Consider the following 25,000-nt stretch of genomic DNA (forward strand, 5'->3'; position numbering starts at 1 on the left):
AATGGAACTAATGGTGATAATGGAACTAATGGTGATGATGGAACTAATGGTGATAATGGAACTAATGGTGATGATGGAGATGATGGAACTAATGGTGATAATGGCGATAATGGAACTAATGGTGATAATGGAGATAATGGAACTAATGGTGATAATGGAACTAATGGTGATAATGGAACTAATGGTGATGATGGAGATGATGGAACTAATGGTGATAATGGAGATAATGGAACTAATGGCGATAATGGAGATAATGGAACTAATGGAGATAATGGAACTAATGGAGATAATGGAACTAATGGTGATAATGGAACTAATGGTGATAATGGAACTAATGGTGATGATGGAGATGATGGAACTAATGGTGATAATGGAGATAATGGAACTAATGGCGATAATGGAGATAATGGAACTAATGGTGATGATGGAGATGATGGAACTAATGGTGATAATGGAGATAATGGAACTAATGGTGATAATGGAGATAATGGAACTAATGGTGATAATGGAGATAAATGAACTAATGGTGATGATGGAGATAAATGAACTAATGGTGATGATGGAAATAATGGAACTAATGATGATAATGGAACCAATGGTGATAATGGAGACAATGGAACTAATGGTGATAATGGTGATAATGGAACTAATGGCAATAATGGAGCTAATGGCGATAATGGAACTAATGGTGACAATGGAACTAATGGAGACAATGGAACTAATGGTGATAATGGAAGTAATGGAGATAATGGAAGTAATGGTGATAATGGAGATAACTGAACGAATGATGATGATGAGATAATGGAACTAATGCTGATGATGGAGATAAATGAACTAATGGTGATGATGGAACTAATGGTGATAATGGATTTAATGGAACTAATCGCGTTAATGGTGATGATGGAACTAATGATGATAATGGAGATGATGGAACTAATGGTGATAATGGATGTAATGGAACTAATGGTGATAATGGAGCTAATGGAACTATTCAATTAAATTTTATTTGTATAGTGCCAATTCATAACAGAAGTTATCTCAGGACACTTTTCAAATAGAGCAGGTCTAGACCGAACTCTTTAACATTAATTACAGAGACCCAACAGTACCACCATGAGCAAGCACTTGGTGACAAGGGCAAGGAAAAACTGCCTGTTAAAAGGCAGAAACCTAGGACAGATCCTTTGGCTCTAGGTGGGTGGTCGTCTGTCTCGACCAGTTGGGGTGAGAGAGAGAGAGAGAGACAGAGAGAGAGACAGACAGACAGGTGCACAGCAACAACAGTAGCAACAACTACACTAATAGTAGTGACTGATGATGATGAACATGACAACAGCAACGATGGGGGACAATGAGCAGTGACAACAGCAACAACAGTAACCGTAGCTATAATAATACTTATAATAATAATAACACTGATATCAGTGAATGGTGATAATGGAGATAATGGAACTAATGGCGATAATGGAACTAGTGGTGATAGTGGAGATATTGGAACTAGTGGTCCTAATGGAGATAATGGTCACAATAGTGATAATGGAGATAATAGTGATAATGTAGATAATGGTGGTAATGGTGTTTGTCCAGTTTCACTGTGAATATATATATTATGATACATATGATATAGTATATACCGTTTATATAGTATATAGAAGTATTTATTGAGTATTTTATGTACTTTATTAAAGACATTGAGAGGTGACAGCAGATGAGTGGGCACACTCTTGACCTTGTCATTTCTCATGGGCTTTCAGTTTCCCTCAGAGAAATAATCGACACTGCTATCTCGGATCACCTCCCTGTTGTTTTCGACTTTGCTGCCCCCCCACCTGCCAATAAGCCAGTTTCCCCAGCTCGCAGACGCCGCATCTTTACTCCATCAACGGCTGAGGAGTTTGCTGCTGCCTTCAGAAACTCTCAGCTGCTTGATGACTGTGGGCTGGTTCCTCCCCTTTGTCCGGACAGCCTACTCTCCACTTTCTATTCAACATGTTCTGCGATTCTTGACTCTGTTGCCCCTTTTCAGCATAAAACTACCAAAACCAAGTCAGACCCCTGGTTAAATGATCACACCCGTCTGCTCAGACAACAATGCAGACAGGCTGAACGGCGGTGGAAAAAGGATAAACTACATGTATCCCTGGGCTGGTTAAGGGACAGTTTGGCTGCCTATCAGAGAGCTCTAAAGGAAGCCAAGTCAAAATATTTGTCTTCCATTATAGCTAACAGCTCTCATCATCCAAGACTGCTATTTAATACTATTGATTCTGTCGTTAATCCACGCCCTACTGTCCTGTCTGATGCCTCCACTGCAACCTGTGAAGAGTTTGTGGTTTTTTTCACTGATAAAGTGGCATCTGTCAGGCAGAATATCTGTAATATGAATATGTCTCTTGATGATGTCTGTGCTCCTCCGGCACAGACTGCTGCCTTCGAGCGGTTTGAGACCATTTCTCTGTCTTCTTTTACTAAGGTGGTTAGTGGCATGAAACCCACAAACTGTCCCTTAGATATTATTCCAGCCAAGTTTTTGAAGGAGGTTCTGAGTTCTGTTGGGTCAAGTCTGCTTGTTTTTATAAACACTTGTCTTAGCTCAGGGTCTGTTCCAGCTGCCTTCAAACACGCTATGGTTAGGCCCCTCCTAAAAAAACCGCATCTTGACCCCTCTGTGCTCTCCAATTTTAGACCTGTCTCCCACTTGCCTTTTCTTTCCAAGGTTTTAGAAAAAGTTGTTTTTATTCAATTACAGACATTTTTGGAGATCAATTCTATTCTTGATAAATTTCAGTCTGGTTTTAGATCCCGACATAGCACCGAGTCAGCACTGTTAAAGGTGCACAATGATATTGCCTTGTCTGTGGATGCTGGGAATCCTGCTGTGCTTGTGCTGCTGGACCTCACAGCAGCCTTTGATACAGTCGACCATGCAGTCCTTGTATCTCGCTTAGAGCAGCACGTTGGCATCCGTGGCACCGCTCTCCAGTGGTTTAGGTCATACCTGGCAAACAGGAGTTTCTCTGTCTCAATTGGTGACCACTGCTCCTCAAATGCATCGCTGCCCTGTGGGGTGCCACAGGGATCTATTCTCGGCCCTATTCTGTTTTCATTGTATATGCTACCTCTGGGATCAATTATAAAAAAACACAACCTGTCTTTTCACTTTTATGCCGATGATTTGCAGATATATTTGCCCATGACACCAAACGAAAACACTGCACTTACTAAACTGCTGGACTGCATCACAGATATAAAACAGTGGCTGTCACAGAACTTTTTGCACCTAAATGACAGCAAAACTGAATGCATTTTGTTTGGTTCACCAGCTAAGTCGAATGCTCTCACCACAAATTCTGGCACTCTGGCCCCTCTTTTTAAATCACATGTCAAAAATCTTGGGGTAACATTTGATACTGGGCTCAAATTTGACAAACAGATTAGCTCGGTTGTCAGTACGAGCTTTTTTCAGCTCCGTCTTTTGGCCAAAGTGAAGTCTTTTCTCAGTCGGCAGGATCTTGAGAAGGCAATCCATGCTTTTATCAGCTCAAGACTGGACTACTGTAATGCCCTTTACGTCGGCCTCAGTCAGTCCTCAATTTCTCGTCTCCAACTTGTGCAGAACGCTGCAGCCCGATTTTTAACTAACACGTCCAGACGCGAACATATTACTCCTGTGCTGTCGTCACTCCACTGGCTTCCAGTCCGTTTTAGAATTGATTTTAAACTTTTGTTGTTTGTTTTTAACACCATTAACGGCTCGGCCCCCTCTTACTTGTCAGAGATTTTAACTTTTCGCAATTGTGGCAGAGCCTTGCGCTCTTCAGGTCAGCTTCTGTTAGAAGTCCCTAGGTCCAGACTTAAACAGTGGGGCGATCGTTCTTTTGCTGTCGCTGCTCCTAGACTGTGGAACAAACTGCCCCCTGACATTCGTACCACTACTGATCTCGGCCTTTTTAAATCGAAGCTTAAGACCCACTTTTTTAGATTAGCTTTTAATTCTGAATAGGACAGTACTGTCTCTTAGGTGTACTCTTTTTATCTGCTCCTTTCTGTGCATTTCTGGAAGGCTTTTAATACCCTGCAGTGCTGCAGCACTTTAAATTGTATTTGTATGTTATATATGTGTTATGTACTGTTTCATGGCTCTGTTGTAAAGCACTTTGGGTACCTTTCGGCTATTGTAAAGGGCTATACAAATAAACTTGATTTGATTTGATTTGATGAAGCCTTCCAGTGAAGTTGTGGATAATTTTTCACTTTAACCGTTTTAAACCATGAATGTGGGGTGTACATAAAGATATAATCAGAAATGTGATCAAACTAAAACTGTCACAAGCTGTGGGTGTTATTATTGTTCTAAAATTACATTTTAACAATAAAGAATCTCTTTGGTTTGAATATGTTTGTTGTTTCCTGTCAGACGGCGGAGGAGATCGATCAGCTGACTGTGGATGAAGACCTGAACGACATTGAGAGGGCAGTCTACCTGCTCAGGTAAGAGCTGTGTGTTAATGTCTCTGTCTTTCATAACTCATTAGCGTGAAGTTCACATCATTGTAAAAATGTTAAAACTAGTTCCAGTTTGTTATTTTGTGAAACACAATGAAGTCTTTTATAGGTGGAAAGATTTCTGAGAAGCTGGAGGAAGAAGCTGCTCTGACCCAGTAAACTCTGAAACCAATTAAACATTGAAGGTAATCGTCATCCTGCCGTCTGATCCCAGAGGATCTGAACTAGTTCACTGAACTCATTCAGTGTCTGTACTGAAACCTCACAGAGATCCTGGACTGTGTCTATCTGTCCCCTCTAAGAGGATTCAATTAAATTCAATTCAGTTTTATTTGAAATAGCGCCAATTCATAACAGAAGTTATCTCAGGACATTATTTACAGAGACCCAACAGTTCCCACCATGAGCAAGACCTTGGAGATGGTGGCAAGGAAAAACGTCCTTTTAAGAGGCAGAAACCTTTGGACAGACCCCGGCTCTAGGTGGGCGGTTGTCTGCCTCGACCAGTTGGGGTGAGCGAGAGAGAGACAGAGACAGACAGACAGACAGACAGACAGACAGGTGCACAGCAACAACAGTAGCAACAACTACACTAATAGTAGTGATGGATGATGATGAACATGAAGATGATGACGACAACAACAACAACGATGGGGGACAATGAGCAGTGATAATAGTAATAATAGTATCTGTAATAATAATAATAATAACAATAATATCAGTGATATTAGCAATGGCAGTCTAGCAGGACCATGGCAGGAGGCTCCACCAGGATCGATGAGAACCTGTGAGACGAGAAAGCACAAGAACTCCGGGGAAGAGGTGAAGTTAGTAACATGCATTAATTGGACATGAATGAGTGCAGAAAGAGAGAGGAAGAGAGGAGCTCAGTGCATCATGGGAAATCCCCCGATAGTCTAGGCCTAGAGCAGCATAACTAAGGGATGGTTCAGGAATCACCTGAGCCAGCCCTAACTATAAGCTTTATCAAAGAGGAACGTCTTAAGCCTACTCTTAAATATGCATCCTGAACCACAACTGGAAGCTGATTCCACAGGAGAGGAGCTTGGTAACTGAAGGCTCTGGCTCCTGTTCTACTTTTAGAGACTATAGGAAAGAAGTAGCCCTGCATTCAGAGAGCGCAGTGTTCTAGTGGGGTAATAGGGTACTATGAGCTCTTTAAGATATGAAGGGGCCTGACCATGAAGAGCTTTGTAGGTAAGGAGGAGGATTTTAAATTATATTTATATATATATATAAATTTTACAGGGAGCCAGTGCAGAGAAGCTAATACAGAAGAGATATGATCTCTTTTCCTAGTTCCTGTCAGTACTCGTGCTGCAGCGTTCTGAATCAAGCATCTTAATGGACTTATTGGTGCAACCTGATAATAAGGAGTTGCAGTAATCCAGCCTAGAAGTAACAAATGCATGGATTAGTTTTTCTGCATCCAGCTGTGACAGGATGTGTCTGATGTTTGTAATATTACGTAGATGAAAGAAGGCAGTCCTGCAGGTTTGCAATGTGGGAATTAAAGCACATGTCCTGATCAAAGATAACGCCAAGATTCCTGACAGTGGTGCTAGAGGCCAAGGTAATACCATCTAGAGTAACTATATCTTTAGACAGTGAGTCTCTAAGGTTTTTGGGGCCTAATACAAGAATTTAGTTTGTTTTGAGTTTAGCATCAGAAAATTGCAGCTCATCCAGGATTTTATGTCCTTAAGACATGTTTGTAAATTATATAATTGATTAATTTCATTGGGCTTGATCGACAGGTATAACTGGGTATCATCTGCATAACAGTGAAAGTTAATGGAGTGATTCCTAATAATGTTGCCTAAGGGAAGCACATCAGTGAATAGAATTGGTCCAAGTACAGAACCTTGTGGAACTTCATGACTAACTTTAGTTTTTACGGAGGATTCAGCGTTAACTTGTACAAACTGAGAATGAGCTGATGAATATGACTTAAACCAGCTTAGTGCGGTTCCTTTAATGCCGATTTGATGCTCAAGTCTCTGTAAAACAATATTATGGTCAATGGTGTCAAATGCAGCACTAAGATCTAATAATACAAGTACAGAGAGGAGTCCATTGTCAGCAATTAAAAGGTCATTATTAACTTTAACCAGAGCTGTCTCTGTGCTGTGATGAACTCTAAATCCTGACTGAAAATCCTCAAATAATCTATTTCTATGTAGAAAGTCACACAACTGTTTGGCGACTACTTTCTCCAGGATCTAGAGAGGAAGGGGAGGTTAGATTTCGGTCTATAGTTGGCTAAAACCCCTGGGTCAAGAGTGGGCTTTTAAGAAGGGGTGTGATGGCCCAAGCCACACAGGGTAACAGCCAGCAATGGTAATACAGTACACAAGGCTACTATGTTTCGTTAAGTACACAGGGTAGGACTTTTTTAAGCCGCCTAGTTGGGATGGGGTCTAACAGACAGGTTGATGGCTTCGATGTGGAAATTATTCAAGTTAGTTGATGAAGATTGATAGCAGAAAAACAGTCCAAGTATATATCTGATTTTACATTTGTTAAAATTCCTGAACTTGGAGAGACATATCATGAAAGAAGCTCATTAAGTTGTTGCTACTGAGGGTTATGGGGATACGTGGCGCAATAGAGCTCTGACTCTGTCAGCCCAGCTACAGTGCTGAAGAGAAACCTGGGGTTGTTCTTATTTTCTTCTATTAGTGCTGAGTAATAGGCTCATCTAGCATTACCGAGGGCCTTTCTATAGGTTTTTGCTTTAATTGGCGGGTTTTGTGGTTGTACCACGGTACTAGTCTCCTATGTTTTAATATTTTCCTCTTTATATTGGCGATAGAATGTTGTTCGCAGTGAGCCTGCCGCACTATTAACAAGATTATCAATTTGTGAGGGACTAAAGTTATCTGTATGTTAGGATCTGATATGTATCCAGGTACCTGGGCTACAATATGATTCAGGGACATTTTAAAGGAGCATTTCAACTGTGGAAACATTAATATTTATTGAAAGTGGGTTATATATGTAGTCGAAATGTAACATACATTTTGAATTTGGTGCCTATTTGACCGAGAAAAGACAGAAAGTGACTTTAGGGCGCATTTGTATTAAAGACAACAACTCCCACAATGCACAGCCTTGTAAGCCGCTCCCACCAACACTATCAAGGACTACAACAACGTGAATGTAAACCATTTATTTACAGAAATATATCAACAACAACAACAATAAATATGTTAACAATGACAGTTATAGTTCCTCCTGAGCATCCTCAACGTCTCGGTGCCGCAGTACTGGCCATCTGGAGCTGGATATTTCTGTCGGATAGCCTGCACCACATCAGCGGGTAAAACGACGCGATGGCCTCGACCCAATCTCTCGCCTTGCAGGACCCATTCCAGAAAGGCTGTTAGGCGATATTGTCTACAAGACATTGAGCACACAGTTAGCGATGCATGGTCTTTGTGTTTAGCGTGCCACAGTAGTTAGCAATGCAACTGCAAGCTGTTTGTGCAGTAAAGAAGTTAACGTTAGTTCAGTTGGCTGACGTTACGTATTAACCGGGAATAACTTTGTGATAATACTTGAACAAATTGTGTACATACATGCCACGTTGTTATAAGACAGAAAATAGAAACACTCACTTTACCGTCAGACGTCCGTGTGTTCCTAGGCGCACAATGAGAGCACAGGCACCAGCAGTCCGCTCCAGCTCGAGCCAGTCCGGGCTCCTCATCCGCAACAGGCAGGTCCTCTGCCTCGGCTGCAGAAGCCTCAGCCGCCTCCTGTTCAGCCTCAGCTGCTCTTCGCTATATTGCGGCTCATAAAGGTAGCCACGAACATCTGATTTGACCATCATACTTTCGGAAATTCTTCCATATTACATTAATTAACATAGTCTTAACATCTGGCTTGCCAGCACCTCCGCTTAGCTTCCAAACAAGATGGCGGTTATATTTTTTAGTTTCTGCAAGTGAAGTCCCACCCACTGATCGGTAATAGGGCTGTAGCGTGAGTGAAAAAAAAAAATAGGAAGTAGTGTTTGTAGTCTCACCCCCTCTACAGAGATATGAGACTTCCTGCTTCCAATGACGCAAAATGACGATTTTTACATCATTGGAAGCAGGAAGTGCAACACTAAAATCCGTATTTCTCCCCTCTCAGGGAAAGTGAGGGAATGATGCCAGACCATTCAAAAATATGACTGGGGTTCTAATGATACAAAGCTTAATGCAAATGGGTGAAGTGTCCCTTTAATCTGGAACAACAGTTCTTAACATTTGTTTAATGTAGACATTCTACATTAAAATAAGCCAATTCTACAATAAGTAATAAGTGACATTGATTACCTTCAAATACATATTTTCTATAAAATACCAGGGAAAAGTATTTTTTTTCTTTATGGGAAAGGTGTCACCAGGTGAGAGTTAAGATCTATTGTGCTACCACTGGATTTAATTACTGTCCGACAGATCTTACAAATGGACAGACTTTTCTACCAACTTTCCGTCCTTCTTACCAAATCCCAATGTTTTCCAAACTTTGGATGTTGCACTGTAATTTTAGATGTTGCAATTGTGCCAACGTTAGCGGCAAGCCATGCTGCGCTAATGTTGCTCTCGTCAATCTTGTAGCGAGACCCTGGCATTGACCTTTAGGAGAGTGGAGACGCTGTAGCAGCAAAGCTTCAGTCAACCAATTCATAACTTTAGAATCGGACCATCGACCGGTTCATGGTATATTTAGACCCCAGGGTTGGCGTACCAATGTAGTCACATCTATAATGTCAAACAAAATCTTCCCAGGCTCAGGTATACCTGTCTCCAGGTGTGTTTTAATGTGAGGTTTTCCTCTTCCTCTGGTCAGTGTGGGTCAGGAGGTGCAGAGAGCCAGTGTCATCAGTAACCTGCCGAGCCTCGTCCGCCAGAATCCAGCTGAGACGTTTCGTCGGGTTGTACCGAAGGTCAGGGTACGTACATTAGTCAGACTGTAGGTAACAGTCACCGGTGGGCAGTGTGTAGGAAACGGCAGGTGTGTGGAACAGGTGTGCCATACAGGTTATCCGTTCTATCTGTCTGACTCAGGAGGTCTTGAACGGAGCCGGAGCAGAAATCCAGCTGGCGGCAGCAGCGTCGTTTTTAACTATCCTGCAGGATGACATCATCCTAATCCACACCCACACCTACTCCATCCTGAAGACTGTGCTGCTACACCTGAACCACAGAGACACAGGTAACAACACCTGGACCACAGGTAACAACACCTGAACCACAGACACACTGTAACAACACCTGAACCACAGACACACTGTAACAACACCTGAACCACAGACGTTGATATTGATGTTGTTATTGACATTGACGTTGCTGATGTTTAACAGTGGTGAGCAACGCCTGGTTGGAGACTCTGCTGTCGGCCATCAATGCTCTGCCCAGGGAGACTATCAAACAGGAGGTACAGTGATCAGGATTATTTATTGTTCAATACCAGCTGATAATCAGTATTAAAACAGTCCGGGCAACTAGATAAGATGCCCAGAAGATGTGTGCATGAGTTTATCTCTATGGTACTGCTCTATCTACCTGTCTCTGTCTGTACCTGTCTGTTTTCTGCAGGTGCTGAACCCTCTCCTCTATCAGTCTCAGCTGTCTCACTCCCTTCAGGCTCGTTTGGCCAGCTGTCGCATTTTAGGGAAAGTCGCCTGCAAGTTTGATTCTCACATGTGAGCTGCAACCCTGCGTACACACTGTACACACACTGTATATCAATCCCTCCAGAAAAACGCGATTATGCGATCGCATAATTCAATGCATAATCAGCCAAAGTCTGCATATTTATGCAGGGGCTGCATTTTTTCAAATACGCCACACTTTTTGCGCAAAATATGCGGGGCTTGCATGATTTCATAATCCCCACATTTTCATTGCAAAAAAATCACATCTATCTTAGCAGAAAGTTGAAAAATGTTGCGTTTACTTCACACAAGAGCAGCCATTTTCCCCTGTTGCCATGGGAACGTTATGAAGTGACGTAATTACGCGACGTGAACATCATCGAAAAGCTCATATTAGTTTAAAAAACCTTACAGTTGTAAGTATATTAGTAGTATGTAAATTACATTACAGTAAGAGATTGCACTTTGTGCATTGGAAGCACTTATTTAAACAGACGATGTCTGTTTTGTAAAGCTACTGCTGTAAAACAGGAAGCACACATTTTATTTTTTTATATTTTATTTATTAATTTGTACAGAAGTTATAGCACATTCCTTTTGTAAAGCTACAGAACTTGTTTGACTCATCAATGTTTTGTAAGTTTGAGCCATGTGTTTATTAAGGTCTGAAATAAAACAAGATGAGAACTTAAATATTCCCAGTACTTTCTGTGATGTAGTATGCTTGCTTATCATAGGAAGTAATAAGAAATTACTCTTTACATTAAGGTAGTAGCCAAGTGAGAACAGGGTGTTGGAGGAATCACTTTTTTTTTCTCTTTTTCATCAAACCGCAATTTTTGCAAGTTCCCGCAATTTTTGCAAGTTCCCGCAATTTCATCACATGAATATTCCATAGCATTTTTTAAGAAAACATGCTGCATAATCAAGGATTTTTCCCCTGCAACAATCACAAAAAACTCCGTACAGTAGTACTAAACACTGTATATACAGTACACACCGTACACACAGTATATACAGTACACTGTACACACACTGTATATACAGTAGTACTACACACACTACAGGAATTCCTGTTTTTCTGACTTCCTTTTCTGACCTTATACTTACCTCAAGTTGCCTTTTGGGACATACATGCATATATACGTACATATCATACTTTCCTGTTGAGAGGAGTTTATTTCAGCCTCATATAAAATCAACAATAATGATGATGATAATAATATTAAAGCAAACAGAGCTCTGGTATCGGAATAGTATCGGTATCGGCCGATATCCAAATTCAGGTATCGGGATCGGATCTGAAGTGAAAAAATGTGGATCGGTGCATCCCTAGAATCAAGGTCTTCCTCCAGACTTTGGAGGAAGAGTGGAAAGGCACAGAATCCAAGTTGCTTTTAGTTCAGTGTGAAGTTTCCACAGTCAGTGATGATTTGGGGAGCCATGACATCTGCTGGTGTTTGTCCACTGTGTTTTATCAAGTCAACGCAGCCATCTACCAGGACATTTTAGAGCACTTCATCATGCTTCCTTTTGCTGATAAGCATAATGGAGATGCTGATTTCATTTTCCAGCAGGACTTGGCACCTGCCCAGACTGCCAAAAGTACCAATACCTGGTTCAATGACTATGGTTTTACTGTGCTTGATTGGCCAGCAATCTCACCTGACCTGAACCCCATAGAGAATCTATGGGCTATTGTCAAGAGGAAGATGAGAGACACCAGACCCAACAATGCAGATGACCTGAAGGCCGCTATCAAAGCAACCTGGACTTCCATAACACCTCGGCAGTGCCACAGGCTGATTGCCTCCATGCCACGCTGCATTGATGGAATAATTCATGCAAAGGAGCCCCGACCAAGTATTGAGTGCATATATACGAACATACTTTTGAGTAGGCCGACATTTCTGTATTAAAATGTATTGGTCTTATGAAATATTCAAATTTTCTGAGATATTGAATTTTTGGTTTTGTTATCTGTAAGCCATAATCATCAAAATTGAAATATTTCAGTCTGTGTGTAATGAATCTATATAATATATGAGTTTCACTTTTTGAATTGAATTACTGAAATAAATGAACTCTGTCATGATATTCTAATTTATTGAGATGCACCTATATCTATAATAGTATGCATTTGTATATACTGGGCTCAGGTGTGTTGTCACACCTGTTGGACACTAACAGGAGTGTTTCCTGTCTATCAGAGTGAAGAAGGAGCTGCTGCCGTTGATTCGTTCTTTATGTCAGGACGTGGAATTTGAGGTCCGGGCCTGTATGTGCCGACAGCTGGAGAACATCGCCAGAGCAACCGGGTAAACACCAGCAAACACTGAACAGTGAAACCAAACACACATCAAACCTCCTGCTGTGGTGAGACATGTGTCTCCTGTCTCTACTTCAGGGTGGATGACACCAGGACTGAGCTGCTTCCTGAACTGGTGGAGCTCGCCGAAGACGAGGATAGCAGTGTTCGCCTTGCTGCCTTCGACACCATCATCAACTTGATGGAGATGATAGACAGTGGTGAGTCATTACAGATCTGTGGTCAGTTTAAGTCAAAATGGTTTAAGGTTTTTCATCAGACTGTGAGAAGGTTCAGTCCAGATCTCAATGAACCTCTATGCTCCTCTTCCCTCAGATGACAGACTCCATGTGGTGGTTCCCCTGGTTATGTCGGTATGTGAGGTGTCATCACAGGCAGACGAAGCTGTCGTGGCGTCTTTGTCGTTCCAGTTTGGGAAGCTCTGCAGTGGACTGGCAGGTGAGACTAACGTCCAGACCCCCGGGATTGGGGATGTGACCTGAACGCTGAAGACACTGTTGGGCTGTCTTAGTTGAAATCCCTCTTAAATGTCTCACAGAGGGACTGTACCTGTGGACTGGCAGAATGCTGTTTTGCTTCCTAAGATTTAAAAAAGGATAAAAGAAGGTGTGGACCAGCAGGGATCCTGGAGGTGTCATGGAAGTCTGTCCATCCAGTCTACATGTGTTTTGTAGGTACTGTGGGGTACTAGGACTGTTACTAGGAGTCCTTCAGTTGTTGTATAGCCCGAGCGAAAGCTGGTTGTCTGTGGTGTTGTGTGACTTGGATCTGAAGGTGCATTCGAGGTGTGGGCAGTATGGTGATTTGTGTCTCTGATGTGCGGTTGTTGTGTTCCAGGCTCTCTGTCAGATGAGCAACAGGGCCGCTTGCTGCAGAGGTTTAAGGTCCTGTGTGTTGCTGGTCTGCAGACCGAAGGGAACCAGACTGATGGCAACAACGAGTTGACACTGATCCGCTGCAACTGCTGCTACAACTTGCCGGTACAGACAGAAACACTCACAGCTTCAATATTCAGTGCTCCAGACATCTGATGTCATTTTCTCCTCTCTCTCCAGGCCATGGTGGTGTTTTCTGACTCAGCTCATTTTCTGTCAGAGCTCTACCCATCTTTCTCCAGTCTCTGCTGTGACCCAGAGGTCAGCGTTCGACGGAGTGCTGCAGCCAGTTTCCACCAGGTCAGAGAAGATCCTTTATCTGTTCTTAGAGTTTGTCCTGAAGGTGGCGCTAGAGGGAAGATCATGGATGTCATTCCTGTGGGCAGAAAGAAGATCACTGAAGTACCTGTTGAGGTGTCTCAGACACCTAGACATCAGATTCTGCTTATTGTTAAGGAAATAAAACCACAAATGGAGCGAAGCCTGCGAGCTAGTTCAGGCAGTCAACTTGAGCTGCTATACACACATGACATGCCTCACTCGATAATCACTAACCAAGTGCTCCTTTCCAATCTGGCGGTCTATTTAAACTGCACAATTTCCCAGCTCTCCCTCTGCTCAGTCAATGCTGATGTTGCCCTGCATCCGTATTGCTCCTGCTGCTCTGTAAGCCCCACCACCACCCCAGCCTCCACCTGTAGGCTCCGGCTAGGGGTTTAAGGTATTTGCTTATCACTCCCCAATATCTCTATGTAAGCATATCTGCGGGGAGTGATGAGCTCGGAGCCTAGACGCCAAAATCAAAATATGCTATACTGCTTTAATAAATACTTCAAATGTGAGTTGTTTGACTGAAATGTAATTTGAAAGTTCTTAGACTGCTCTGTTAAGACCAGTATAAGTATAAGTACTTACATTTGGATACTTGAGAGTACCAATATGAATACTTAAAATATGTAACTGCTGCTAACGTTAGCTCAGCTTGTTTCTCTGATAAGATCCAGACGTCCGATGACTAAAATCCTTCATCCGGTTCAAATCTAGAGTTAAAAAGCACCAAGATCTAAACAGTGGATGGTAAAAATGAGGCTTCAGACTGGATAAACTGGCAGACAACCACAATGCTGACGCAGGCACAAAGCGGATATCAAGCCATCGCAAGGCGCCCGGTGAAACGCAGCGTTACCTGAATAAAATGACAGATTTCTCATTGTTGGAAAACATTTGGGATAATGATAAGTATACAACTCAACTAACCTCAACTTAAATCAATAATCTTTAATCTATAATCATTAAACAGTGTATAAACTATAGATTTATGTTCTATATGTAGTTGATTCAATCAGTAATCTGTAATAGATTTAATACCATTACAGTTTTAATAATGACTTTGGATCACTTTCTGACTCTAATACATTGAATATTGTTAAACCGACCTGATTAACCAACAAGATGTTACGTATCGTCACGCTCCTGTAAAGTGGTATTAGGTTTAATAGATTATGTTGATTTCCGAGTATGGGACCTGATACCTGATACTGGTTTTGATTGGGGTGGGTCCCTACTCTGTACATCGGACTGTAGTTCTTCCGTCATGTCACATGATTGGCCCTACCCCTTCCTGTCAGGTGGTGAAGCTACTGGGTTCCAACGTCCAGCTGGTCCACAAAGAGCTGCTGGCTCTGCTGCAGGACGACGCTCTGGAGGTGAGTCCCCTCCCACCACGGACACTGCTCAGCCAATCAGGACGCACTGCTGTTTGTTGCAGTTTCTATACAAGACTCAAAGGGGAGGAAGCACTTCATACTATATCAGAACTCCGTCATCATCATCATCAGCCCTTAATCCTGCTTCAAATCCTCAATGACACATATGTTGACCCGCACTGTGAGCCAGCGTACACACTCTGTATAAGATGTAAGATAAGATAAGAGCTTCCTTTATTGATCCCCCATTGGAGAAATTCATTTTTGACACAGCAGCATAGGTAGTGCTGTAATGTAATGTAGTGCAAAAAGTACAGATGTGTAGAAATACAATAAAGAATAATAAAATACAAATATTATAAGTCAATGAACCAAACACAGCGATTGTATGTCAGTTTTACATGCTGAAGCTTGTATTGTTGTTGTTCAGGTGTTGGATGCTCTAATGAATCACCTGGAGGAGACATTGGAGGCGGTTCTTTCGAGAGGAGACAACCTGACACTGGACAACAAGGTAGTTCACATGAGTTTATTACTCCTTTAGCTCTTTTCTTTGTTTGTGGGACCTCTCCAATCTTGGTTCTCCTTTCTCCTCTGGTTCCTCTTTGTTCTCCTCTGGTTTCTGTGGTTCCTCATCAGTTTCCGGAGCTGTTGGCGGCTCTGCTGCTGGCAGAGCAGAAGGTTGGATGTTCTCTGCGCTGGCGGCTGCACGAGAAGCTACTGCAGCGTTACAGCTGCCTGGCCAGACTGCTGCCTGGAGAACTGCTACACCAGAGCTTCTCCCCACGCATCTTCATCATCCTCACCACCAACGTCAGCAACACCGCACACCACACAATGCAACAGGTAGACCAGTGAACAGACAGGTAACTTCCGCTCTGGTTGTTGTTACAGAAGGTGTTGCCAGTTCAGAAGGAGGCGGCTCGGACATTCTGCACGTTCCTCCGTTACAACCGCAAACAAGAGCAACGTCAAGAGATGATGGAGAGGCTGATCCAGGGTCAGAATATTCTCTTTACTGGTCACAATGCACAACTTCCTACTTTCATCAGCAGTCATCAATAACAAACACATCATGTTTAATTAGGAAAGTAGTTCAAAAACAGGCACACAAAGGGCAATCATTTACAGCATACTACTGTTAGAAACAGTACAATTATCTGATAATGATCCTGATCAGCCTAATCAGTAATCAATACACACATTATTAAAGCATCAATCAAACTAACAACGTCAGACAACCGTATCAGACTTTAGCAGTTAGCTAGTGTCTCTGTAGTGGAGACAAAACATTAACAATGATCCATATTAGCAGTTTGAATCCAACTAAAAGCTCCCTGCACCAAACTCCCTTTAAGAAATGTCACATTTTAACAATTCGTAACGTGTCCATAACAACACATAACTCTAGAAACACAAGCTAAAGGCCGTCATATGTCCACAGTCTGACTGTCAATACAGGATCAATATCATCTATAAAAATACAGTGTATACTGATCAATAATTCATAAAGATACAGTGTATACTGATCAGTATCATCCATAAAGATACAGTGTATTCTGATCAATATCATCCATAAAGATACAGTGTATACTGATCAGTATCATCCATAAAGATACAGTGTATTCTGATCAATATCATCCATAAAGATACAGTGTATACTGATCAATATCATCCATAAAGATACAGTGTATACTGATCAATATCATCCATAAAGATACAGTGTATACTGATTAGTGGGAATAAGAGGTGGACTGTTTCAATAACAATCATTTCTCAGTACAATCAGAGCTGGTTGTGGATCAGATACTGAACCAACTGAACACCGACTCATAACGCTGTCCATTCATCGTCTTATGTGTGTGTGACAGTGTTTTTTCAGCTGTTACCATAGTAACTACCCAGTTCTCTGCTTCCTGCCTGGTTCTTTAGAGAGGCCGCTCTTACTGGCTGTAGCTTGTTGCTTCCTGACACCAACAGATATTTATCCTAATAGATATTTGTCTTGTGTCTGCGAGCTCTCTGCAAGTTCTCTGATTGTGTCTTGAACAGTTCACACATAGTGGTGATCGGAAAATCAGGACTAAAATCATGTAGTGTGAACTCTGCATTAGCTGCCAACGTAAGGATCTGTGTTCAGTTAGAAACACAATGAGCCAACAGTGAGACTAAAGCAGAATCTTTTCATGGCTGCCGGACGAAGCGTTGACGGTTCATCTGGTTGTTTCTGGTCCTCAGATCTGGCTCAGGGGCGTAGCTACTGGAACCGTCTGAGGTTCCTTGATGTTTGTGAAACAGCCACCGAGATTTTCTCCAGAAAATACTTCAACAAGCACTTCCTGATCCCGGCACTGGAGCTGGTCCACGACCCGGTCGCCAACGTCAGGTAGCTCTGACGGTGTTCTATGGCAGGCAAAATCTGTCTTTCTGATGTCAGCTGTAACACACCTGTCTGCCCGTTCATCTATGTGTCAGGTACAAGCTGTGCCAGCTGTTGCCCAGATTGCGTTCGTCACTTCGCCTGCCAGCCGACAAGCAGCTGCTGCAGCAGCTCGACTTCTGTGTCCAGAAACTGCTCTGCAGAGAGAAAGACAAGGACGTGGTGGCCACCATCCGCAAGGTAACACCTTCACTACCTGAGACCTGTCAGACTAGAGGACTATCTGTGAGAATCAATGAAGGATTAACTGTGGTCTTCATGTTTTTCAGACAGTGTTGGAACTGGACAAACTGGACCTCACAGAGCCTGTAAGTAACAGAACAAACTGTAGTGAACCTCAGCTGAGGGTCTTGCTCCTGATCTGCTCTGTTGTGTCACTGCAGTTTCACAAGAGGCAGGAGAGGGATTTACTGGACCAGAAGAAGGAGAAGGAGGAGACTCTGCTGCTGGAGATGGTGAGTCTGAACCTGACAGATGATGTTCTGTCTGAATCACTTCTTGTTTTGTTTTAATGGCGTCACCTCTGTGGTCAGGAACAGCTCGAGCGCCAACAGAGCGAGGGGAAACTGAACTCCGAGAAACACATTGAGAGAAAACGTGAGCAAAACTGTGATTCACAGAGGAGAGTTCTGGTTAACTGGTATAACTGGTCAGAGTTTATTAATCCAGTCTGTAAACTGTCTTTCTTGACAGGAAGAGACAGTAAGACCAGTCTATCTGCTACCAAATCCATGTCTGTGTCCTCGTCTGGAGCCGCCTTGTCCTCCTCTGGTAAGACGAAAATATGAAGACAAGCTGCCTTTTTGTAGAAAATGTTCTACCTGAGAACTGTGAACCCAATCTTCATCTTTTGGTGTTCACACCAAACGTGAACACGAGTATGAGCCCAAAATAATCAGGTGTTTCTGTGATTTAATGTCAATAAACTGATCAAAATGATGCTGAAATAATGAAGTCATGATGCCGATTTGTAAAACGTCTGAATTCAATTCAATTCAGTTTTATTTGTATAGCGCCAATTCATAACAGAAGTTATCTCGGACACTTTTCAAATAGAGTATGTCTAGACCGATCTCTTTAAAACATTATTTACAGAGACCCAACAGTACCACCATGAGCAAGACCTTGGAGACAAGGGCAACAGTACCACCATGAGCAAGCACTTGGCGACAAGGGCAAGGAAAAACTGCCTGTTAAAAGGCAGAAACCTAGGACAGATCCTTCGGCTCTAGGTGGGTGGTTGTCTGTCTTGACCAGTTGGGGTGAGAGAGACAGAGAGAGAGAGAGAGAGAGAGAGAGACAGACAGACAGATGCACAGCAACAACAGTATTGGCAATGGCAATCTAGCAGGACCATGGCAGGAGGCTCCACCAGGATCGATAAGAACCTGCGAGACGAGAAAGCACAAGAACTCCGGGGAAGAAGTGAAGTTAGTAACATGCATTAATGGGACATGAATGAGTGCAGAAAGAGAGAGGAAGAGAGGAGCTCAGTGCACCATGGGAAATCCCCCGATAGTCTAGGCCTATAGCAGCATAACTAAGGGATGGTTCAGGACTCACCTGATCCAGCCCTAACTATAAGCTTTATCAAAGAGGAATGTCTTAAGCCTACTCTTGAATGTGGTGAGGGTGTCTGCCTCCCGAACCACAACTGGAAGCTGGTTCCACAGGAGAGGAGCTTGGTAACTGAAGGCTCTGGCTCCTGTTCTACTTTTAGAGACTATAGGAACCACAGGTTCCTGACTATGAAGAGCTTTATAGATGAGGAGGAGGATTTTAAATTCTATTCTACATTTTACAGGGAGCCAGTGCATAGAAGCTAGTGCAGGAGAGATGTGATCTCTTTTTCTAGTTCCTGTCAGTACTCGTGCTGCAGCGTTCTGAATTAATTGGAGCAACCTGATAATAAAGAGTTGCAGTAATCCAGCCTTGAAGTAACAAATGCATGGATTAGTTTTTCTGCATCTGTCTGTGATAGTATGTGTCTAATTTTTGTAATATTACGTAAATGAAAGAAGGCAGTCCTAGAGGTCTGCTTTATGTGGGAGTTAAATGACAAATCCTGATCAAAGATAACTCCAAGACTCCTGACAGTGGTGCTAGAGGCCAAGGTAATGCCATCTAGAGTAACTATATCTTTAGACAGTGAGTCTCTAAGGTTTTTGGGGCCAAGAACAAGAATTTCGTTTTTTTCTGAGTTTAACATCAGAAAATTGCAGGTCATCCAGGATTTTATGTCCTTAAGACATGTTTGTAATTTAGATAATTGATTAATTTCATTGGGCTTGATTGATAGATATAACTGCGTATCATCTGCATAACAGTGAAAGTTAATGGAGTGATTCCTAATAATGTTGCCTAAAGGGAGCATATATAAAGTAAATAGTATTGGTCCAAGTACAGAACCTTGTGGAACTCCATGACTAACTGTAGTATTTATTGAAGATTCATCGTTAACATGTACAAACTGCGAACGATCTGATAAATAGAATTGAGACTCTATCGGTCTGTTTGCAAGACGACAAGCAAAGAACTTTTAAAATGCTTGTTTTCCGAGATTGGTTGATCAGGGCTATACTAACTTCAATCAAGAGAGAGTGGAAGCAAATCTACTTTTTAATCCCAAAAGTTTAAAGAATATACAGTGTAAACGTCTCCAGATCAGAGCAGAATCGGGTGTGACTGCAGATGTTTATTCTTCCAGAAGCTCCAGCTCTCTTCTGCAGAGCTCCCCGGGTTCAAGCAGCTGTCTGTGGGCGAGTGGTATTCAGTCAGTTTCAATCTGCAATCCTGGAGGCCACTGAATCTTCCATGTTGGTCCTTCTGTGGACCTTCTGTGGAATACCAACCATGATGATGATGTTTCTTCTTCTTCCAGGTAAAGATATGAGAAAGGCTAAATTGTCGCGGAGTCGATCCCTCAGCAGTCAGCCAACAACGTCCAAATCTACCAACTCAGACCGACCCCTGTAAGAACCGCCGTCTCCTTTCAGTTCAGTCTCTGGTTTTCTCTGGGTCTTTAGTCTGAGCGGGTTGATACCTAGGTATCGGTATTGTACCCCTGTGGCTCAAAGGGAGCTGATCCTAAAGCTCTGAATCTACCAGTGGATCTGTTCCTCCCTTTCCACAACCTAGTGCTAGCTAGCTGGCTGTCGGTCAGTTAACATTAGCCAAGTTAGTATAGCTGCTAATATTTTACATCAATGTTATAATTATATTATTATTATGTTATAAACCTCCGACATAACCACACCTGTAACACATCTGCAACCACACCTGTAACACATGTGCAACCACAGCTGTAACACAGCTGTAACACACTTGTCACACACCTGTCACACACCTGTCACACACCTGCAACACACCTGCAACCACACCTGTAACACACCTGCAACCACAACTGCAACCACACCTGCAACCACAACTGTAACACACCTGCAACCACACCTGCAACCACACCTGTAACACACCTGCAAACACACCTGCAACACACCTGTAACACATCTGTAACCACACCCGTTCTGGTTCTGTGTTTCAGGAAGGTGAAAGAGCTAAGCAGTAGTTCTGTACCTGGGAAGTCCTCAATGTTGTCGAGCAAAGGTACCCCCTCCTCACAAACACCTGGTCAGTCTAAATCCAGGTAATAGTTCTCAATGATAGTCTTTATTGACCTCACTTTGTGTCTCATAGACGACTCCCTGAGGACAGCCCACTTCACCATGGCAACCCAGTCCACCTCCTCCATGCCGGTCCTGATCCGCAGCAACACCACCAGCCTCCTGGACAGGGCCAGCACGCTGGACCACAGAACCGGCACCCTAGACCAGAGGGATCATAGAACCATTACTCTGGACCACAGAGCCAGTAACATGGACCAGAGAGACCACAGAACCAGTAACATGGACCAGAGAGACCACAGAACCAGTAACACGGACCACAGGAACAATATGATGGAGCAGAGAACCGGTACAATGGACCACAGAACCAGTACCCTGGACCAGAGAGACCATAGAACCAGTACCCTGGACCAGAGAGACCATAGAACCAGTACCTTGGACCAGCGCAGTAAAACGATGGACCGTGGCTGCGGGGTGAAGGACAGCCAGTCCAGAAAGCTGTCGATGTGAGTTCTTGTTCTCATGGTAGACCTCAATATGAGTTAAGGTAACCCCTGAGACCAGGTCCAGGGGTACCCTATCAACAGTAGTTCAAAGAGGGTCAAGAAAACCCTCAGTACTCATTTAATAAGACCTGGGCCTAGACCTGATGGTCTTTTGTGGTTCCACTATTAGAATCCAGGGCTGGGTACAGAACTTTAGTGCTTTTATGGCACTGACCTAATGGTGTTGAAACTACAGAAAGACAGACAGACAGACAGACAGAGTTATGCTAGTTGTTAGCAGTGCAGCTAACCTGTATCTGCTCGTCAGTGAGTCCGTTCATCGTCCTCTGGGATGCAAACTGTGGTGCATCCTCTCCTCGCCACAGCGGAGAGCAGAGCAACAGGTAAAAGAGCCGGGTAGCTGGTCTCTACCTCAGAGACAGGAAGAGGTCTCACTCTGACAATATTTCCTAGAACCATGAACGTCCCCACACAGTCAGTCCCTTCTCCTTCTTGTTTTTTGGGTCAGATTAGATGTTTTGCTTCCATACTGTTTGCTATAAATGTTCCTTTCACAGTTATTTTAGTTTCATACAGTCCAATACTGAACATATATTACGTTTATTAATTGTTATAGTTGTATATGTCACTAATGACTATAATTATAATATTTAATGTCACTAATGTCTATAATGTAAATCAGCACCCAGCCCTAGCTCTATCCCAGTCTTAACCCCCTTTAATCCGGTTTAATCCGGTTTAATCCAGTTTAATCCAGACTTTATTCTGGCCCAGGACTGAAAGTTTTAATGATTTTTTTTCTTTTCTGATCTACAGAAACAGGAAGTCAAACTCTTTCAGCGTCCAGTCAGGACGAGACTGAAGATGACAATGTCATACCTCCACCAGGCCATCAGCCGATCAACAGTCAGGGAGCGGTTTCCATTCAAACAGCAGCTTCACGAGTTAAAGGACGAAACACGCTTCAGAACATTACCCAGAATGCAACAGGACTGCCTCCTCTGTACCTCACAGAGACTGCTTTTATTTTCTCAGCACTGTGTATCCAACGAGCTCATCCTGTCACCTGATTGGTTCAGTAAATGCCTCATACAAACTGCTACTGTGTTCTTATTGGTTGTCTGGATATGATGTCACTGCGGATGTTTATGAACACATCAGAGATTGAGAACATTTTAATGTTTAATATTTTACAGTATACAGACGGTACCACGGTTTGTTTTGTGAGTACAAATACTTTGTTACTTCACTTAAAGGGACATTGTGTAGTGTTTTAAGTATTGTATTAGCTAAAATCAATGTTTTCATTCATAAATGTGTCCTCATTGGTGTAAAATTACCTCTGCCAATGATCTGACTTATCCTCGTAAGGGAAGAATTTCTTATCTGTATATACATTGGACGGGCAAGTCCATGGAGGCTTCCATGTCGTACCGCCATTTTGAAAAACTATAATCACCGAGAGGGACATAAAGCACTAGCCTACCTGTCTAACTAATCCACAACGCGTTCTCGTTCAGAGCCAGCGTCACGTGACTGTAACCAGTTATAACGGAGAAGGAGATCAGTGAGAGGCGCTTGTCACTGCCCGGCACATTTGAAAGTCTGCACTGCACTTTAGTTAATAATGGAGGATCATACTTATGCCGAGCCACAGGAGAAGGAATCCTCGTCACCAACAAAGCCAAAAGGGGAATTAAAAAGGCAATGTGACCGCCAAATTCAAAAAACGAGGGTAAACATCGGGGTAGCTTTTCCCAGGTGGAAAGAGCTAATGAAGGAGAAAGACTTTCAAAGGGACGCTGAAGTTGCCTGCTTTCTCCTCCACAGGTAGGCTTCTTGGTACATAACGGCTACCGTAGTTGCAATACGCATTTGAAAACCTGAGGCACGAGAGAGCACTATTCGTTTGAATGCAAAATACAATTTCACCACTAGATGGGAGAAATTCCTACACAATGTCCCTTTAAGTAGTTTATTTTCAGGTTTCTGAACTTTTTACACAAATATCTGAACTTTCTAGTGTTTACAGTTTCAGAACAGACTGAGAGAATTATTGATTATTATTATTTTATTTTATATCATTGATTGGCATCCAAACATGGAGACGAGTTCTTATGAACTTATTTCACAAACAACCGGCAGAAGAAATGTTTTACTTTTCGCAGTAGCTGTTTACATCAGTTACTAAATGAACATCATGCTGTATGGAAGAAGACTGAAACTAGAGACTGAGACCAGAAACTCATCAGGAAACTGTTTACTGAGCTCATACATCTCCATAAGACTCAATACTATCAGAGTGGAGCTGCCCTCTGCTGGCTGTTAGAGAGATTGCAGGTTAAATTTAAACTGTCAGTGGATAAAGCCCGAAGGCCCAGAGAGGAAATACATTTATACTTCAATTTATATAAGTTATATAACTACTTCTTATATAGTATCTATCGTAGTATCGATACTAATATAACTTATATAGTAGTACTAATATAACTTATATAGTAGTACTAATACTAATATAACTTTTATAGTAGTACTAATACTAATATAACTTTTATAGTAGTACTGATACTAATATAACTTATATAGTAGTACTAATACTAATATAACTTTTATAGTAGTACTAATACTAATATAACTTATATAGTAGTACTAAAACTAATATAACTTATATAGTAGTACTGATACTAATATAACTTATATAGTAGTACTGATACTAATATAACTTATATAGTAGTACTAATATAACTTATATAGTAGTACTGATACTAATATAACTTATATAGTAGTATTAATACTAATATAACTTATATAGTAGTACTGATATAACTTATATAGTAGTACTGATACTAATATAACTTATATAGTAGTACTAATACTAATATAACTTATATAGTAGTACTAATATAACTTATATAGTACTGTAATATAACTTATATAGTAGTACTAATACTAATATAACTTATATAGTAGTACTGATACTAATATAACTTATATAGTAGTACTGATACTAATATAACTTATATAGTAGTACTGATACTAATATAACTTATATAGTAGTATTTATATCACTATATGATGTCGCAGACGGTAAGCAGGGTGCTTTCGGTGTGCTGCGTTCAGAGTACATGAAAGGTTTCTATGTCGTTACAATAAATCCAGTTTTTAGAGTGTGTGGACAGGTGTGACTCAGGTGGGCGGGGCTCTATTTCTTGCTGGGGTCGATGACGCGGCCCATGAACAGCACGCTGTGGATGGTCTGCTGGTAGATGATGAAGACGAAGGGTCTGTTGATGGTCAGTCGAGGAGGAAGGCTGGAGAACCCATTGACTCCACCTCCTGCTGTGACA

General features: G+C 42.1%; 2 protein-coding genes across 4 annotated transcripts in view; one reads left to right on the forward strand and one right to left on the reverse strand.

Moving 5' to 3' along the window:
• The window catches only part of ppp4r4 (protein phosphatase 4, regulatory subunit 4), a 27,636-nt gene extending 4,884 nt beyond the window's left edge, over positions 1–22,752 (forward strand). The window contains exons 2-25 of one of the 2 annotated variants that reach the window (XM_051409041.1): positions 4,418–4,491; positions 9,370–9,472; positions 9,588–9,735; positions 9,884–9,957; positions 10,119–10,225; positions 12,388–12,495; positions 12,585–12,706; positions 12,822–12,944; positions 13,344–13,486; positions 13,562–13,681; positions 15,010–15,087; positions 15,518–15,601; positions 15,727–15,900; positions 15,982–16,087; positions 17,326–17,473; positions 17,563–17,707; positions 17,797–17,835; positions 17,911–17,982; positions 18,061–18,124; positions 18,221–18,298; positions 20,409–20,499; positions 21,069–21,130; positions 21,221–21,653; positions 22,470–22,752. In XM_051409041.1, coding sequence (XP_051265001.1) covers positions 4,418–4,491; positions 9,370–9,472; positions 9,588–9,735; positions 9,884–9,957; positions 10,119–10,225; positions 12,388–12,495; positions 12,585–12,706; positions 12,822–12,944; positions 13,344–13,486; positions 13,562–13,681; positions 15,010–15,087; positions 15,518–15,601; positions 15,727–15,900; positions 15,982–16,087; positions 17,326–17,473; positions 17,563–17,707; positions 17,797–17,835; positions 17,911–17,982; positions 18,061–18,124; positions 18,221–18,298; positions 20,409–20,499; positions 21,069–21,130; positions 21,221–21,653; positions 22,470–22,515 — 2,742 coding nt within the window. In that variant the 3' untranslated portion in view covers positions 22,516–22,752. The remainder of the gene's footprint in view (positions 1–4,417; positions 4,492–9,369; positions 9,473–9,587; positions 9,736–9,883; positions 9,958–10,118; positions 10,226–12,387; positions 12,496–12,584; positions 12,707–12,821; positions 12,945–13,343; positions 13,487–13,561; positions 13,682–15,009; positions 15,088–15,517; positions 15,602–15,726; positions 15,901–15,981; positions 16,088–17,325; positions 17,474–17,562; positions 17,708–17,796; positions 17,836–17,910; positions 17,983–18,060; positions 18,125–18,220; positions 18,299–20,408; positions 20,500–21,068; positions 21,131–21,220; positions 21,654–22,469) is intronic. The other variant, XM_051409042.1, reaches the window with a different exon arrangement.
• A 61-nt stretch (positions 22,753–22,813) lies between these two features.
• The window catches only part of serpina10a (serpin peptidase inhibitor, clade A (alpha-1 antiproteinase, antitrypsin), member 10a), a 24,836-nt gene continuing 22,649 nt past the window's right edge, over positions 22,814–25,000 (reverse strand). For both annotated transcript variants that reach the window (XM_051409184.1, XM_051409185.1), the window contains exon 6: positions 22,814–25,000. This exon is cut by the window's right edge and continues 44 nt beyond it. In XM_051409184.1, coding sequence (XP_051265144.1) covers positions 24,856–25,000 — 145 coding nt within the window. In that variant the 3' untranslated portion in view covers positions 22,814–24,855.

The sequence above is a fragment of the Dicentrarchus labrax genome, unplaced genomic scaffold (assembly GCF_905237075.1).
Source record: "Dicentrarchus labrax unplaced genomic scaffold, dlabrax2021, whole genome shotgun sequence".
Lineage (NCBI taxonomy): Eukaryota > Metazoa > Chordata > Actinopteri > Moronidae > Dicentrarchus > Dicentrarchus labrax.